The following is a 13,826-nucleotide window of genomic DNA, read 5'->3' as shown; positions in this document are numbered from 1 at the left end:
AATACCATTTCTTAGGAATTTAAAATGGCCAGAGATGCCAACTGCCTCACCAGTGTAGTAATCTCAATAATCACAGGGGGGCTGGCCCTGTATAAACTGGAATCTCGCCCAAAAAAACAAAAAAAAAACCCCTGAAAATTACAGCACATTGAATTTCAATTAAATATTGATCATGAAATTGAAATTAGCAATCTTCAGCAGGGCGAAACCAAGGTTACCATAAGTATTTGTAATGTTAGTACTGAAGCTGTGATGGTATGGATCAGACCATGCACTGAAAAGCAGACAAGACATCGCACCGTAATGAAATAAGAGGGCCTAAAACAGGAACATTCCACTATACTAAAGCCAAACTCCAGCCAAAACGTTTTATTTTGTTTTGGCAAGAATAGGTAATGGTTAGAACCTCAGTCAGGTTTTTTTTATGGCGATTGGTCACCCCGTTGGAGAGTTGTATCTTCACTTCCTGTCAGGACAGGAAGTGATGGGAAATTTACCTAAAAGGGTCGAAGCAAAAAAAAAAAACATTTTAGAAGAGTCAGTAGCTGTCCATGCTTTCCTGTCCCAGGACAATCATTCCCTCTGTATCTTGTCGGTGTCACCAGTAAGGGAAAGCTCTCCAATGGGCTCCAAATTTTAAACTCTTCCCCACTCCATTCATAACCAACATTTTTGGACTAGAGTTAGGCTTTAAGTATTTAGCATTTTGTGAGGTAGCCAAGGGTGAAAAGCATTATTAGATTGAAAGGGGAATGTTATCTTATCCCATACTGTATTGAAAAACCAAACAAAAATGGGCTCAAAAGACTAAATTTTTACGCATATTTTGAAACCATGTAAAGCTGCAAGAAGATATAAACTAAGTTACACAGCAAGGACCCAGCTGTGTTGCAATGTGCAGGCTAGTAACCATTGGTGGCTACCATCCAGTTCAGGGTCACTTGCCCACCTCGGTCTGGCAACACGAGATTACCAAAGCCTATAAAAATGACAATCAACTAAAATAAATTGATTATGTGAGAGATAAGAAACAGCCACAACAACAGCTATTTGTCTCTGCCTACATAAATAGATCAGGTCTAATGTGGTGATAGGAGAAGATACAGTTAATTACTCTCTCTTCTAGTTGTTTTGCCATTTAGGCTGTGCAGTTCAGGCCTTAGTAGGAGGAGGGTTAAGATATTCGTTTTAGTGCTTTTCTATTCAAATAGAGTTTTCACAAATCACATGGGGTGTATGCAATTAAGAGGATGTGGGTGGGAGGCCATTTTGGTCTATGATTGAGGACAGCAGCTCTTGGTAGGCAGCTCTCAATTATGAAGGCACCCTTCTCCGGGTGCTTTGGACTTCATCTAGGAGAAGTAGGAGAAACAAGCCAAACTTCATCAACACTATCACATCTACTGTTCTATTCTTTAACCACACAGAGCCCATCAACCTATCTCAAGCAGCTGCTCTCAATTATGATGGCACCTCCAGGTGCTTTGGACTCAGTCTAGGACGAGTAGGAGAAATGAGCCAAGCTTCATCAACACTAGCAAATTTACCATTCTATTCTTCAACTGCACAGAGCACATCAACCTACCTCAACCAGCACTGTGAGCCCCGAGGAAGGGGGGTACTCTACAGCACAGGTTGGCTTGTTTTCCTGGACCTTTATGAAAAATTACCAATTTTGGACTCCAAATTATTGGTGTGGAGACCTCTTTTTCTCAGGTCAGATGTATGGTACCCCCAAAAATGATGCTCCAATGGAAGCCAATAAAGATTTTGGTGCTATATGATGATTATCTTTGACCAACTTGAGAAAAAAAAAACAGAAGCTAAGCCCCAAATTTCTGGAAACTCTACTGAGCAGAGAGGATTCTAGGAAGGTTAGGAGGGAGGGTTAGAGGGTGCAGGACGTGCAGCTGGGAAGAAGGGGGTTCTTTCCCATACAGAGTCTCACTGTACCTATTTTCCCCTGCGCAGCAATTGCAGATAATTTTCCCTTTACTGGAAATTAGGGAAGAGGGAAAAATTTACGTCAAAGCCACAAATTAGAAAGGAAAAAATAAGAGCTTGTTGCTACTTCTAAACCCTGAAGAAAAAACTAGGTTAGGTAAAATTAAAGTAGATGTAGATACCTTATATCTTGCATAATCCATATTGTAATAACAATTTTCAATCCTTTTTAAATCTGCAGCTTTTATTAAAATTCTCTCTGGTGATCCTGCCATGAAGGTCCTTCCTGTTATGGGGTAAGAACACTCTGTTCTCTTTCCCAATGCGATGTCACCCTATTACATGGGCTTCAGATGGAGACTAAGTGGCTGTTTCAACACACATTACACAGGCATCGTCCACTGTTGTCACCATAAGAAAATCCATCCTGAGAAATAACATGAAGGTCCTTCCTATTATGGGGTGGCAAAGCTCTGTTCTGCTTGCCAATGTGTTGTCATCCTGTCACATAGAATTCAGATGGAGACTACAAGTGGCTGGGTCAACACACATTACACAAACATGGTCCACTGTTGTCACCATCAAGAAACCCACCCTGAGAAATGCCATGCAGGCCCTTCCAGCTATGGTGTGAAAGCACTTTGTCCTATTTCCTAATACGCTGTCACCTTGTCACACAGGCTTTAGATGGAGACTACATGTGGCCATTTCAACGCACATTACACAAGAATGGTCCACTGTTGTCACCATTGGGAGACTCGTCCTAAGAAATGCCGTGCAGCCACCGAGGTAGTGCATAGAGACAGAAGTGGCTGCACAGGATGAATAAAAAAACAGTGAAAGTATTTAATTGAAGATCACAATTGTTAGGAGACTAAATGTTATTCAGTAAGGGGTTACATCTACTTTAATTCAAGGGTGTGCTCAGTTCATTATTAGCCCAGAAAGCAGACAGGAAGGTGTCATGAGGCAACAAGTCCTCAGAACTGAAGACTTTAAAGGTGTTGTCAGACTCTGGCAGTGCTTTTGTGATGTTTTGAACTAAAAGTTCAGTTGCAGACAATACAAAGACCTTGCCAGGTTTAAAAACTGACACATTTCAGCTGATACAGTAGAACTTTAATACACAGAGGCTCTTAGTTACGGAGACCGACTTCATCCACGAGTTCTTTCAAAGCTACTCAAGTACGTTATAGGTTGTCACTGCCAAATGAAAAGCTGAAATGACTGCGTGCCATAAAGCTGCCAGTGCCAAGTCTTCTGTGTCAGATAAATGGCTAGCCATGGCTACACACACACAGCGGCACTCGGCAAAAAAAATGATACTTGGAGTACTGAACTGCCTTTTTCAACTAAAAGGCCATTGGGTGACACGCTGTCAAATCAAGTTCTGCAGCATGTGGCTTGAAGGCTAAGCTATACTTATTAACAATTTAATGTCTGATTTAAGGAAGTTAGTAGATTTGTAAATGCCTTAGAATCTTTACCAGCTTGTTACTCCTAAAAATTCACAAATTAATCTCCTCGCAGGTGTGGCCATTTTGTATTAAGCAGGCTAGCTCCACCCCTGAGGAGACAGCCTCAGGCCCTTTCAAGGGTTTAGTAGACAAGAAAACAGAGAAGTATTCAAATTATTAAAGTAATAAAGCGGTGTTAAACCCCAAAACAAAAATGTAATATATTGCAGCTAACCAATCCTGTGGTGGAGGCCTTTTTTCCTTTATTTCACTTAGTGATCTGGCCAGTAATACACTTCCTGTCTTAAAGTGTCTCCATTCTGGATGGAGAAGCAATGGAGACACTTTTGGACATCAGCATTGACAGTTTGGGGATATGGGAGTGTGAGGCTATGTTCACACTGATCCAACACAAAAGTAGTACGACTTTAAATCTGACTTTGCCCTGCTACTATGTGACTTCAATGTACAGGAGCCGACTTTCAGATGATTGCGACTTGTCCTTTGATCAATCAAAACAATTCCTTTGCTTTTGGTATGGAGAGTTGATAAGAAAAAAAAATTCAATACCAGATCCTTATCCGAGCACACAGCCCGACAGGTCAGGAAAGGGGGGGGCCATGCCAGGCCACATGCTCTCAACATAGGGGGGGGGGGTGCTTTGAGTCAGGGGGGCTCTGCGCCCCCCACCCAAAAGCACATTGTCCCCATGTTGATGGGGACAAGGGGCTCTTCCCTGCAACCCTGAGCGGTGGTGGACTGTGGGCAGGGGGCTTATCGGAGTCTGGATGGCCCCCAGATCCCTCCCCCCCTTATGTGAATGAAAAGACAGCAGGGGGAGAAGACACCTTGGAGCTATGACGGGGGACATTCTTCAAATAATAAATGACTTGTCAAAAAAAGTTTGTTTTTTGTAACACTACACTTCTTTTTTTGGGGGTGAATGGGTAGGGGTAGATGTCAGGAAGAGGCACTTGTCCCCATCAACATGGGGACAAGGTGCTTTGGGGTGGGGGGCTCATAGTTGGCAGCGCTGTTGTGGGCTGATTCTACCATCCAGGGTTTAGTGGTTAATGGGTTGGAGGAGAAGGTGTCCCTTTATGCGGATGATCTATCTTTCTGATCCTCAGTTTTCCCTCCTCAAACTCCTGCAGGTTATCACGAAATTTGGACATTTTTCTGGATTTAGGGTAAATTCGGAAAAATCCACCATTTTCCCGTTGGACCCTGATTCGGCTAAATGTGTTACCAGCAGTTATCCACTTAGGGTGGTTTAACCGAATCAGGGTCCAACAGGAAAATGGTGGATTTTTCCAACTTTACCCTACATCCAGAAACATGTCCAAATTTCATGATAACCTGCAAGGAGTATGGGGAGGGAAAACTGCGGATCAGAAAGATAGATCATCCGCATAAAGGGACACCTTCTCCTCCAAGCCATTAACCACTAAACCCCAGATGGTAGAATCAGCCCACAACAGCACTGCCAGCGGTTCTATAGCCAGGGCGAACAAGAGGGATGGCAAAGGGCACCCCTGTTGCGTGCCCGGGCTATGGGGTAAGGGTCTGAAATATAGTGGTTGATACATATGTGAGTGCTGGGCTTAGAATACAGAAGGTGCACCTAACATGGTCTGTCTATTAAAGTCCAAAGGGGTCAGACCGTGCCAACAGGCACCAGGTCCTTTTTTTCTTGCGGTTTCAATATCAGATTGGACAGACCAGGTTATGTTATACACCTACCAATTCCTCCAATTTGCTTCTATATAGGTAGGATCGCTGTCTCCTATGGCAACAAGCTTGTAGCAGTTATTAACGGTAGTTGTATTCAACTATTGGCAACACAAACAGTTCTCCGCTTACTCCACAGTCACTCACTGTGGGTCTTTACTCAATGAACTCCCAGTCTTTCACTAGACTTCGGATCCAATAGCCACTGGATCCCCTGCACTCTTCTGCTCAGTATTTCCCTCAAGCGTCACCCCCGCTTCCCTGGCTTGGCACCCACTGATGCTCCGCAAGCGCCACCTCTGCTGTCCTGCAGGGTCCCTGGCTTGGCACTCACTGAAGTTTTCTCACTTCTTCACTGTCCCAGGCTGGCGAGAAGACAGCTTCCCCTCTACCTCCGACCACAGCTGGTTCCCCGTCCGGTGGAACCACTACTTCTGGTTGGACTGCAAGACAGCAGTCCCAACCCTACGCTGCTCTCCTGATCCTGGAAAGGCCCTCAGGCAGCCTAGCAGCTAAACGTCCCCGGGATAGGCCTCAGGCTTCCGGCCTAGCAGCCTGGGGAAGCACATCACACATCCACCCAGACAGCCGTCCGGATGGCACAGAACCCCCGATCACCTGATTCCACCCAAATAAATAGGCTTTCCCAGCAGGCCAAGGGACCAAAGAAAACCTTGCTCATTGGCTAAAACACCCCATCCATTCATGTCTGAGCTTGCAAAGCCCCTATCTTATCTAATGTCACTAGCATAGCGCCACCTAGTGACAGAAGAGAAAGGGTGCAACAAGTCCAGAGTTAGAGAGGAATCAATTGCTCTCCTAACAATTGGCCAAGGCAACCAACGGCTGGAAACTAAATTTGATAGCAACCCTGCCTAAACATCAGGGTGCTACATCACTCTTCCTGCAGGGAAAAAAATACTTTTACGGTTGTTATTCTTTTATGTTATACTTTTACCTTGGAAGTCACTGACTCGGTTCTCCCTATGTACAAACTAACTTACGAAGCAAGAGGCTGTCCAAAAACATTTAATAAAATCTGGTCCCTTTGGGTAGACTCACAGACCACAGTTGCTCCAGAATAACCCTGGGTGTTATATTCCTGTGTACAAGTTGGTCCTAACCATATTCTACATTGTGTTCCATTCATTTTCCATATCTTTACTTTTTATGATGTTCTGATATGATATGTAATTATTATAGTTTGTTCTACAGTACTGAGAGTACATGGTATTTATAAACAAATGGATGTCTTTATTCTTTCCTTTTGTCCATCTTCAATCGAGTTGCATCTCGGTGCACTATTTTGTTTGATAAGCTTTGTCTTATTACTACACAAAAACTTTTTTCTTTGTTATTGTATTTGCTGTAATGTTATAACAATTTAACCGCTTCAGCCCCGGAAGATTTCACCCCCTTCCTGACCAGAGCACTTTTTACAATTTGGCACTGCGTCGCTTTAACTGACAATTGCGCAGTCATGTGACGCTGTACCCAAACAAAATTTGCGTCCTTTTTTTTCCCCATAAATAGAGCTTATATATATATTTTTTTTTAATTACTTTTTGCTATAATAAATATCCCCAAAAATGTTTTTAAACAAATTTCTTCATCAGTTTAGGCCAGTATATATTCTTCTACATATTTATGTTAAAAAAATAAATAAATAAATATCGCAATAAGCAAATATTGATTGGTTTGCGCAAAAAAGTTAGTGTCTACAAACTATGGGAATGGCATTTTTTTTTTTTTACTAGTAATGGCAGCGATCTGCAATTTTTAGCGGTACTGCGACATTGCGGCAGACAGATTGGACACTTTTGACACATTTTTGGGACCATTGACATTTATACAGCGATCAGTGCTATAAAAATGCAATGATTACTGTGTAAATGTCACCGGTAGGGAAGGGGTTAACACTAGGGGGCGATCAAGGGGTTAAATGTGTTCCCTAGTTAGTGTTTCTAACTGTGAGGGGATAGGACTGACTAGGGGAGGAGACATATCGTTGTTCCTACTTACTAGGAACACATAATATGTCTCCTCTCCCCTGACAGAACAGGGATTTGTGTGTTTACACACACAAATCCCTGTGCTGGCTCTAGTGCACGCGATCGCGCCCGCTCGCCACACGCATTGGTTCCCCCACCGTGCCGTGTGCGCGCCTCTGGCGGCTCTTAAAGGGAACGTTGTTTTGCGCAGCCATACCATTCTGCCGACGTATATCGTCGTGAGCTGGTCGGCAAGTGGTTAATAAATATACCCTATAAAAAAAAAAAAAAAAAAAAAAAAAAAGATGATCCTGACTTCCATTCAAATCAATGGGCTGAGATTGTGCCTAAGTCGGACCAAAGTAGTGCAGGAAGCATTTTAAACAACATGAGTCAAACCAGTTAAGGTGGCTCTCAAAGGGAAACCATTGATTTTTACATGTCATGCGACTTGTGCTCCAGAAGTCGGAGCGCATGTCGAACCAGTGTGAACCAGGCCTTAAAATGGACTAAAAATGTAAAGCTGAACTCCAGCTAATACTGGAGTGATGTCATCCCACACTGGCCAATCTAGATGGAAAAGGCCAGCGCCCAGAATAAGCCAAGGAGAGATGCTGGCAAGAGATTTTGGACATGCTGGCTGGATCAACAGAGGGAAAAAAAATAAAATTGAGCCATCACATTTAATTATTGGTAAGCTGCAATATATAAAATGTTTGTTATTTTTTTGGTTTAATATCGCTTTAATTATACCTTCACATTTTTTCTTTTTTTGTCTTTAACTAACTATTAGTACATAGCAGCCTTATGTAACCGTTTTACTAATATGGTGGTCAGTGCAGACAGAAGGATCAAGCTAACCAATGTTCACTTTGCAAGGAACCTCTAGCAAAATCTGAAGGCAACCTAGGGTTCCACAGAGTATATATCCAAGACCAGTGGTTCCCAACCTTATTGATATCAGGGCCTGCTAAACTATGCCAAAACCTTCCATGCCCCAACATTAAAAAAAAAAAAAAAAGAAGTTTACACTCGCACACTAAAAGCATTTGAATGCAAAATATTTATTGAAGTGCTGGAGGGCTCTGAATGGGACTGGGTGTCACTGTGGAAGGATGGGGATTCTGGAGGGGATTCTGAAGCAGACTTGGTGATCTTATAAAACATGAGGTCTCTGGAGGTGGCTGGGGTCTCTAGAGAGGGTTGGGAATCTCTCCAGGAGGCTAGTGACTTTGCAGGGACACTGTGGCGGACTGGGGGGTACTGCAGGGGTTTGGGGGGCATTACGGGACACTGATGAAGTTTTGGGGGCATTATGGCAGGGGGAGGGGGTACTGCAGAGGCTGGGTAACACTCTGTGGGGTTTGAGAACACTGTGGGAGGTTGGAAGTCACTGTGGGGGCTAAGGGACATCGAGGTCCACTATGGAATGTTGGGGGACACTATGGAGGCTGGGAGGCACTATGTGAAGTTAGGAGATCTGCAGCTTGCTGGAGGCCCAGTGAGAAGAGGGTGGGGGATCTGCAGCTTGCTGGAGGCCTGGTAGAAGGAGGGAGGTTGGGGGATATGCAGCTAGCTGGAGGACCCATAAGAGGAGGTTGGGGAGAGGTTGGGGGATCTGCAGCTAGCTGGAGGCCCAGTAAAAAGAGGTTGGGGGGGATCTGCAGATAGCTGGAGGCCCGGTAAGAGATCTGCAGCTAGCTGTAGGCCCCGTAAGAGAAGGTTCGGGGATCTACAGCTGGCTGAAGGCCTGGGAGAAAGGCAGCCAAAGTTAAGAGCCTCTTTCCTAAAAGATATATTTTGGGTAATGCTGTTTTTAGTAGCTGAGCGAGTTTAAACTGATACCAGTACCGACATTCAGTTCTATCCAAAAGTACCGATAGTAACTAACCTTTCTTCAGCTAGAAAAAAAAACCTTGAATGTTCTAAGCGATGCGTTAACTGTTGCAGCTATAAAAATCCTGTATAATAATAATAATGTCTTTCACTCAAGATTACACAATGACCAGACTGCAAAGATCCTTGTGTTGAGGGGCTTTTAATTCACCTCAAACAGGTATTGCATTCCCATACAAGTCTAAGGAAATGCAAAACTCACTTAAGGCAGTTCAAGTGAGGTTTAGAAGATCAACTGCAGGTCAAATGCACCAGTCAATTAATTTTGAGCGATTTAAGAAGCATCCCAAATCGATGTCAAACTAAAGATAGTCAACACAAGCCCAAAGCCGGTCAACCCGGACCCTAAGTTTCCACTAATAAAGGATATAAATAAAAATAGAGAAAAGATACATGGAGCCTTCACAAAAAAAAAAAACACTCAAGTTCATGCTTCATTTTACCAACTCAGTTTAGAGAACAATTAAAAACACGATTCATCTCATTCTCATTTTTTTTAATGTTAATAACTTGGCCTCTATTTTTATTGCACCATGAAAGCCAGAAGACTCAGCACAATTAAGAACAATGTTGCCCCCTTGTGGCTCATTTATTGAACTGGCACAAATAAGAACAGTGTTGCCCCCTTGAGGCTTGTTTAATGAACTACAATAAAGACTACTTTATAACCATTGGTGGTGACTTCATATATGCAAAGCAACAGTTTTTGTAGAAAAATAATATTCCAATGATTTTTTTTCCCTAAATATTCTACAGTGTCATGAAAACAAACCAATATTGAAATGAATGCAAGCTAAGACCTTTGATAAAAACCTGTCGCAATAAAAACAGCCAAAAATGTGACTACAGCAACTGTCGGTGTTTTGATTTATGTTGACCACAGCTGTGATCTAGTACTCCAATCCTGAGGACATGCATATAGTGTCTAAAGGCCTCCTAGGGATAGAAATATGGGGCCATTTAGGATATTGGGGACTGTGAAATACGTTTTGGCCAGTCACTGACATAGAATAAGAATATAATTTGGAATGGCACTCAATGCACCTAACCAGTGCACCACAACTTAGAAACATTAACCATCTATATTCTATACACTGTACTGTCATGAAAATGCTGTAAGTTCATTAAAACATGCGCCATCATATGTTGGTAGCCCATTTGTTAACCCGTGCAAAAGTTCGAATCAGTGTTTCGAATAGTGCCAAGGCCAATGACAGCCAAGAAACTGGCCTTCTTAGAAAGCTATGGATATCCTTGAATTATCCTCCCAATTAAAGCTACCTATAATTAATCTGAAAGGGTGCCACCTACAGGTGAGATAAAGTTAATACATGCTACAAATACATCAAGTAGTCACGTGACCCAAAAAACCCTCTACTGACAAATCTAGCCTGCCATGGGAATAACCAAATAATCCACGTATCATAACTCCGCAAGTTAGCAATCCATTATTATTTTTCTAAAACTGACTTCCATCATCAAGTAAAGGGCATCTCCACACAAACCACTGAAGAGGTGACTCTTGAAATGAAGATGAAGTCAGCTATAGTGTGCAAAGTAAACCCAACTCTGGACTTCTTTACCTTTGGAACATTGGTTCACGTATCTGCCCTCACACCTCTAAGTGTCTTGGTCACAGGCATCATTGTTAACTCGTAGCTCCAAGGGGAAAGCAGAAACCAAGTACTGGCTACTAGAAGTTAGAAGGCAGTGATAATTTGCATACTATGCTAAACTCACCCACTAAGCTGATTTTCATCGGGTTCCCCTTTAACCAGACACTCTACATTATCAGAAAATACTGCAAAGATGGAGGAGGCTGTTTGATGCAGTTATAAATGAAGACATGCAGATATGTTTATGGTTGGTTGAAGCCAACACAGGTGGCAAAGACACAAAAGACTGGTCAGTGATGAGTAGAATATTAGATCATAGTTACTGATGAATCACAAGACTCTGAAAGTCAAACTACAGTCCAATTTGTTCTGTTTTGGGGAGGAAGGGTTAGAACCTCTATTAGACTTTTACTTGTGTGTGCCATCTGGTAAGTTTCCCCTTACTTTCTGCTCTGGTGATAACCAACCACTCCCCAGCAGTGACATAGACCGTTATCAAAATCTCAAGTTTGTGCATGTCTACTAAAAAGGTTTTTTTTTCCAGCTTGCATCTCCCATTAAAAGACCTTTAGAAGTTTCAATCAGTATGCCCTTTTTTGGAGGATTATTGGTCTTTTATTTAAAATATCAGTGGGATGGATTTTACCAAACAATGTTGTTTCGGGACCACACAGGGCCCCTTTCTTGAGGCACTGCGCCTTGAAAAGGGGTTCCTGTGTGGTCCTGAATTGTAATTTGGTTATATTCATCTCTTAATAATGGACAATTATTCCTTAAGAATATTTGACTGGTGGAAATTTCTACAGATCCAAAACAGTGGAAGGTGCTATCGCTCCAGTCCACCACAGCATTCTAAAATTTATTGACATTTATCCATATGGTATGCAACTGATGCTATTGGATTTCACCAACAACTGTTTCAGGAATATACAGGGCCCCTTTTTTGAGACACTGTGCCCGAAAAAGGTTTCCTGTGCGATCCCGAATGGTTAGTTGGTTTACATTTATCTCTTAATAATAGACAATTATTCTAGAAGAATGATTAACTAGTGGAAATTTCTACAGATCCAAATGGTTGAAGGTGGCATCCATCCAGTCCATCACAGCACTCTGAAATTTATGTACATTTATCCATATGGTGGTGTGCAGGTGATGCCATTTGTATCTCCTGGAAATATGTCTATCGACTCCATATTGCGATTAGAAGTGGCAGGACAGAAATTAAATGCCATCTTCCTTGTGAGGGACACAGGAATCGCCATTAGACAGGCAAAGAAACCATTTTTTAGTATACTGAGGAAAAGTTCAAGATTTTACTAGTGCTGACTTTGTGCCAGTTGAGGAGATTCAGTTTCCCTAATGGGCACACAGGCACATGCTCATCAAGAAAATGAGAGGTTCTAACCCTTCCAAGAGTCCTGACTGGAGCTGGGCTTGAAGAAAAAAAAAAAAACTATTACTTATATTGGTAGGAGGAGCCATTTTGTGGGCTTATTTTATAGAACTTACACGGTCAAGGCAGCAATTTTGTGAAAACCCATACATATGAGACCCAGTGACATCACCAATTTTTTATAGGCTGGATGACCATAGTGGCCAACCATAACAGTCTTGGAGAATAAACCAGACAACAAGCTAGGCGGGAATGGGCAGGGAGAACCATCGCTTACGATCCTTTCCCTTCAAAAGCCCAGCAGGGATGTCTGAGCCAGGCACGCTGTGCCCACATCCAATATGTAAATTGGTCAGGTTTGACACCTAACAAGGCCAGTTGCTACAATATCAAGGACTATAGGGAACACCATTTGTTCCCGAAGAACTGACCTAAGACCACAAAATGGCTTCCTTCATTCAATATAAGCAACAGCTGCCCTTTCGGGTTAGGGAAATTAGTTGAAAAACTCGGGATGTTATAGAACAGATGGACGTTAGATGCTCAGGGGAAGATTAGATGAAGCAAACAGCGACAGAGATGGGTGGGTGTGAGTTTAGGTTACCACAGTTAAGTGACGCTTCAGGATACCAACCTGGGAGGAGGCTCGGTCTGTGGCTCCTTCCTTAAAACAAAAGTGATATCATGTTAGCTGCAATGCAATGAAAGATGGCGCAGTCTTTGTTACTACAAGGCTGTCTTGGGCCTGGGCTGCAGGCATTAGTAGAAGCAAGCCAGGCACGTGACAGGAAGGTAAAATGAGGCCTCAAAAGTCAATATCCCCCTACACAAATATGCTGTACCCTGTTTATTTACCAAATATACAAGTAAAGAGAACCGGTCATGGCTTGGCTTGTATAATACTCCCAGTCTTAACTGATCATAATTATGAAGGCCAGCTGATAATGATTCATGATTGCCCTTCATTCAGCGTCATTATTTTTGTTAGCTCGAAAACTCCTTTAGAAACTGCCTTATCTCACCCACAAGGTCTACCAGCATGTGTAAACCTCTCTGTTTTGACACCATTAGGTCCAATGTAAACAGTTGTATGCACAGTGCGCCTGATTTGCATGCGTTTGCAGTCAAAGAAAGTCAGTCAGCCTTATTTATGCGTTCAATTTGAATGCATCTCAGTAGGACCAGCTGCATCTAAAGTAACAAAGCATGTCAAATCCAGACTAATGGCCCATACACACGATACGAATATCGTATGACTTTTTTCGCTTAATAGTCGCAAGTAGAAATTGAATAGGTAACTAAAGTCACGAAAATTCTTGTATGACAGAAAAAAAAAAAAATCGGACGTGATGTCATGTGTTGTAATCTATGTGATGTCATGTGTTGTATATATTTTCGGATAACAACTATACTGACTAAGCGAAAATCGTACGATCTAGTATCGCACGAGGAAAATTTTTGTGCTGGTCTGATCTAATAATAAATAGGATGAACTGTCTTGATCGGCTCTCGAAAGTAGTGTACACACGATCCGAAAATCGTACGATTCTTCCTCGGACGACAGTTTTCGTACGATATTCGGATCGTGTGTATGGGCCATAAGAAAGGTCATCCACAATGGCCCTTTGGGTGCAGGTGTTAAGGAAACAATGCTCCTCTACATGTGCTCTTAAGAATACTATAGAGTTGGGAGATGGTATGCAAGATCAGGCAGTTGACAGGACAGCAACTGCCAAGACCTCAGATGACCTCATGTTGAAGTGTCACTAAATAAGGACCAAATGTAAAAAACTTTCAT

General features: G+C 42.4%; 1 protein-coding gene across 1 annotated transcript in view; it reads right to left on the bottom strand.

Annotated features, from left to right (window-relative positions):
- The window catches only part of LOC141114021 (potassium voltage-gated channel subfamily KQT member 2-like), a gene marked incomplete at its 5' end in the record, with an annotated part of 59,179 nt that overhangs the window by 31,405 nt on the left and 13,948 nt on the right, over positions 1-13,826 (bottom strand). The window contains 1 exon segment of the mRNA XM_073607444.1: positions 12,663-12,692. Within this exon segment, the coding sequence (XP_073463545.1) occupies positions 12,663-12,692 (30 nt within the window).

This window comes from Aquarana catesbeiana, linkage group LG12 (genome assembly GCF_042186555.1).
Source record: "Aquarana catesbeiana isolate 2022-GZ linkage group LG12, ASM4218655v1, whole genome shotgun sequence".
Classification (NCBI taxonomy): domain Eukaryota; kingdom Metazoa; phylum Chordata; class Amphibia; order Anura; family Ranidae; genus Aquarana; species Aquarana catesbeiana.
Note: the sequence above shows the minus strand (reverse complement) of the source record. Positions and strands in the feature narration are given on the sequence as shown.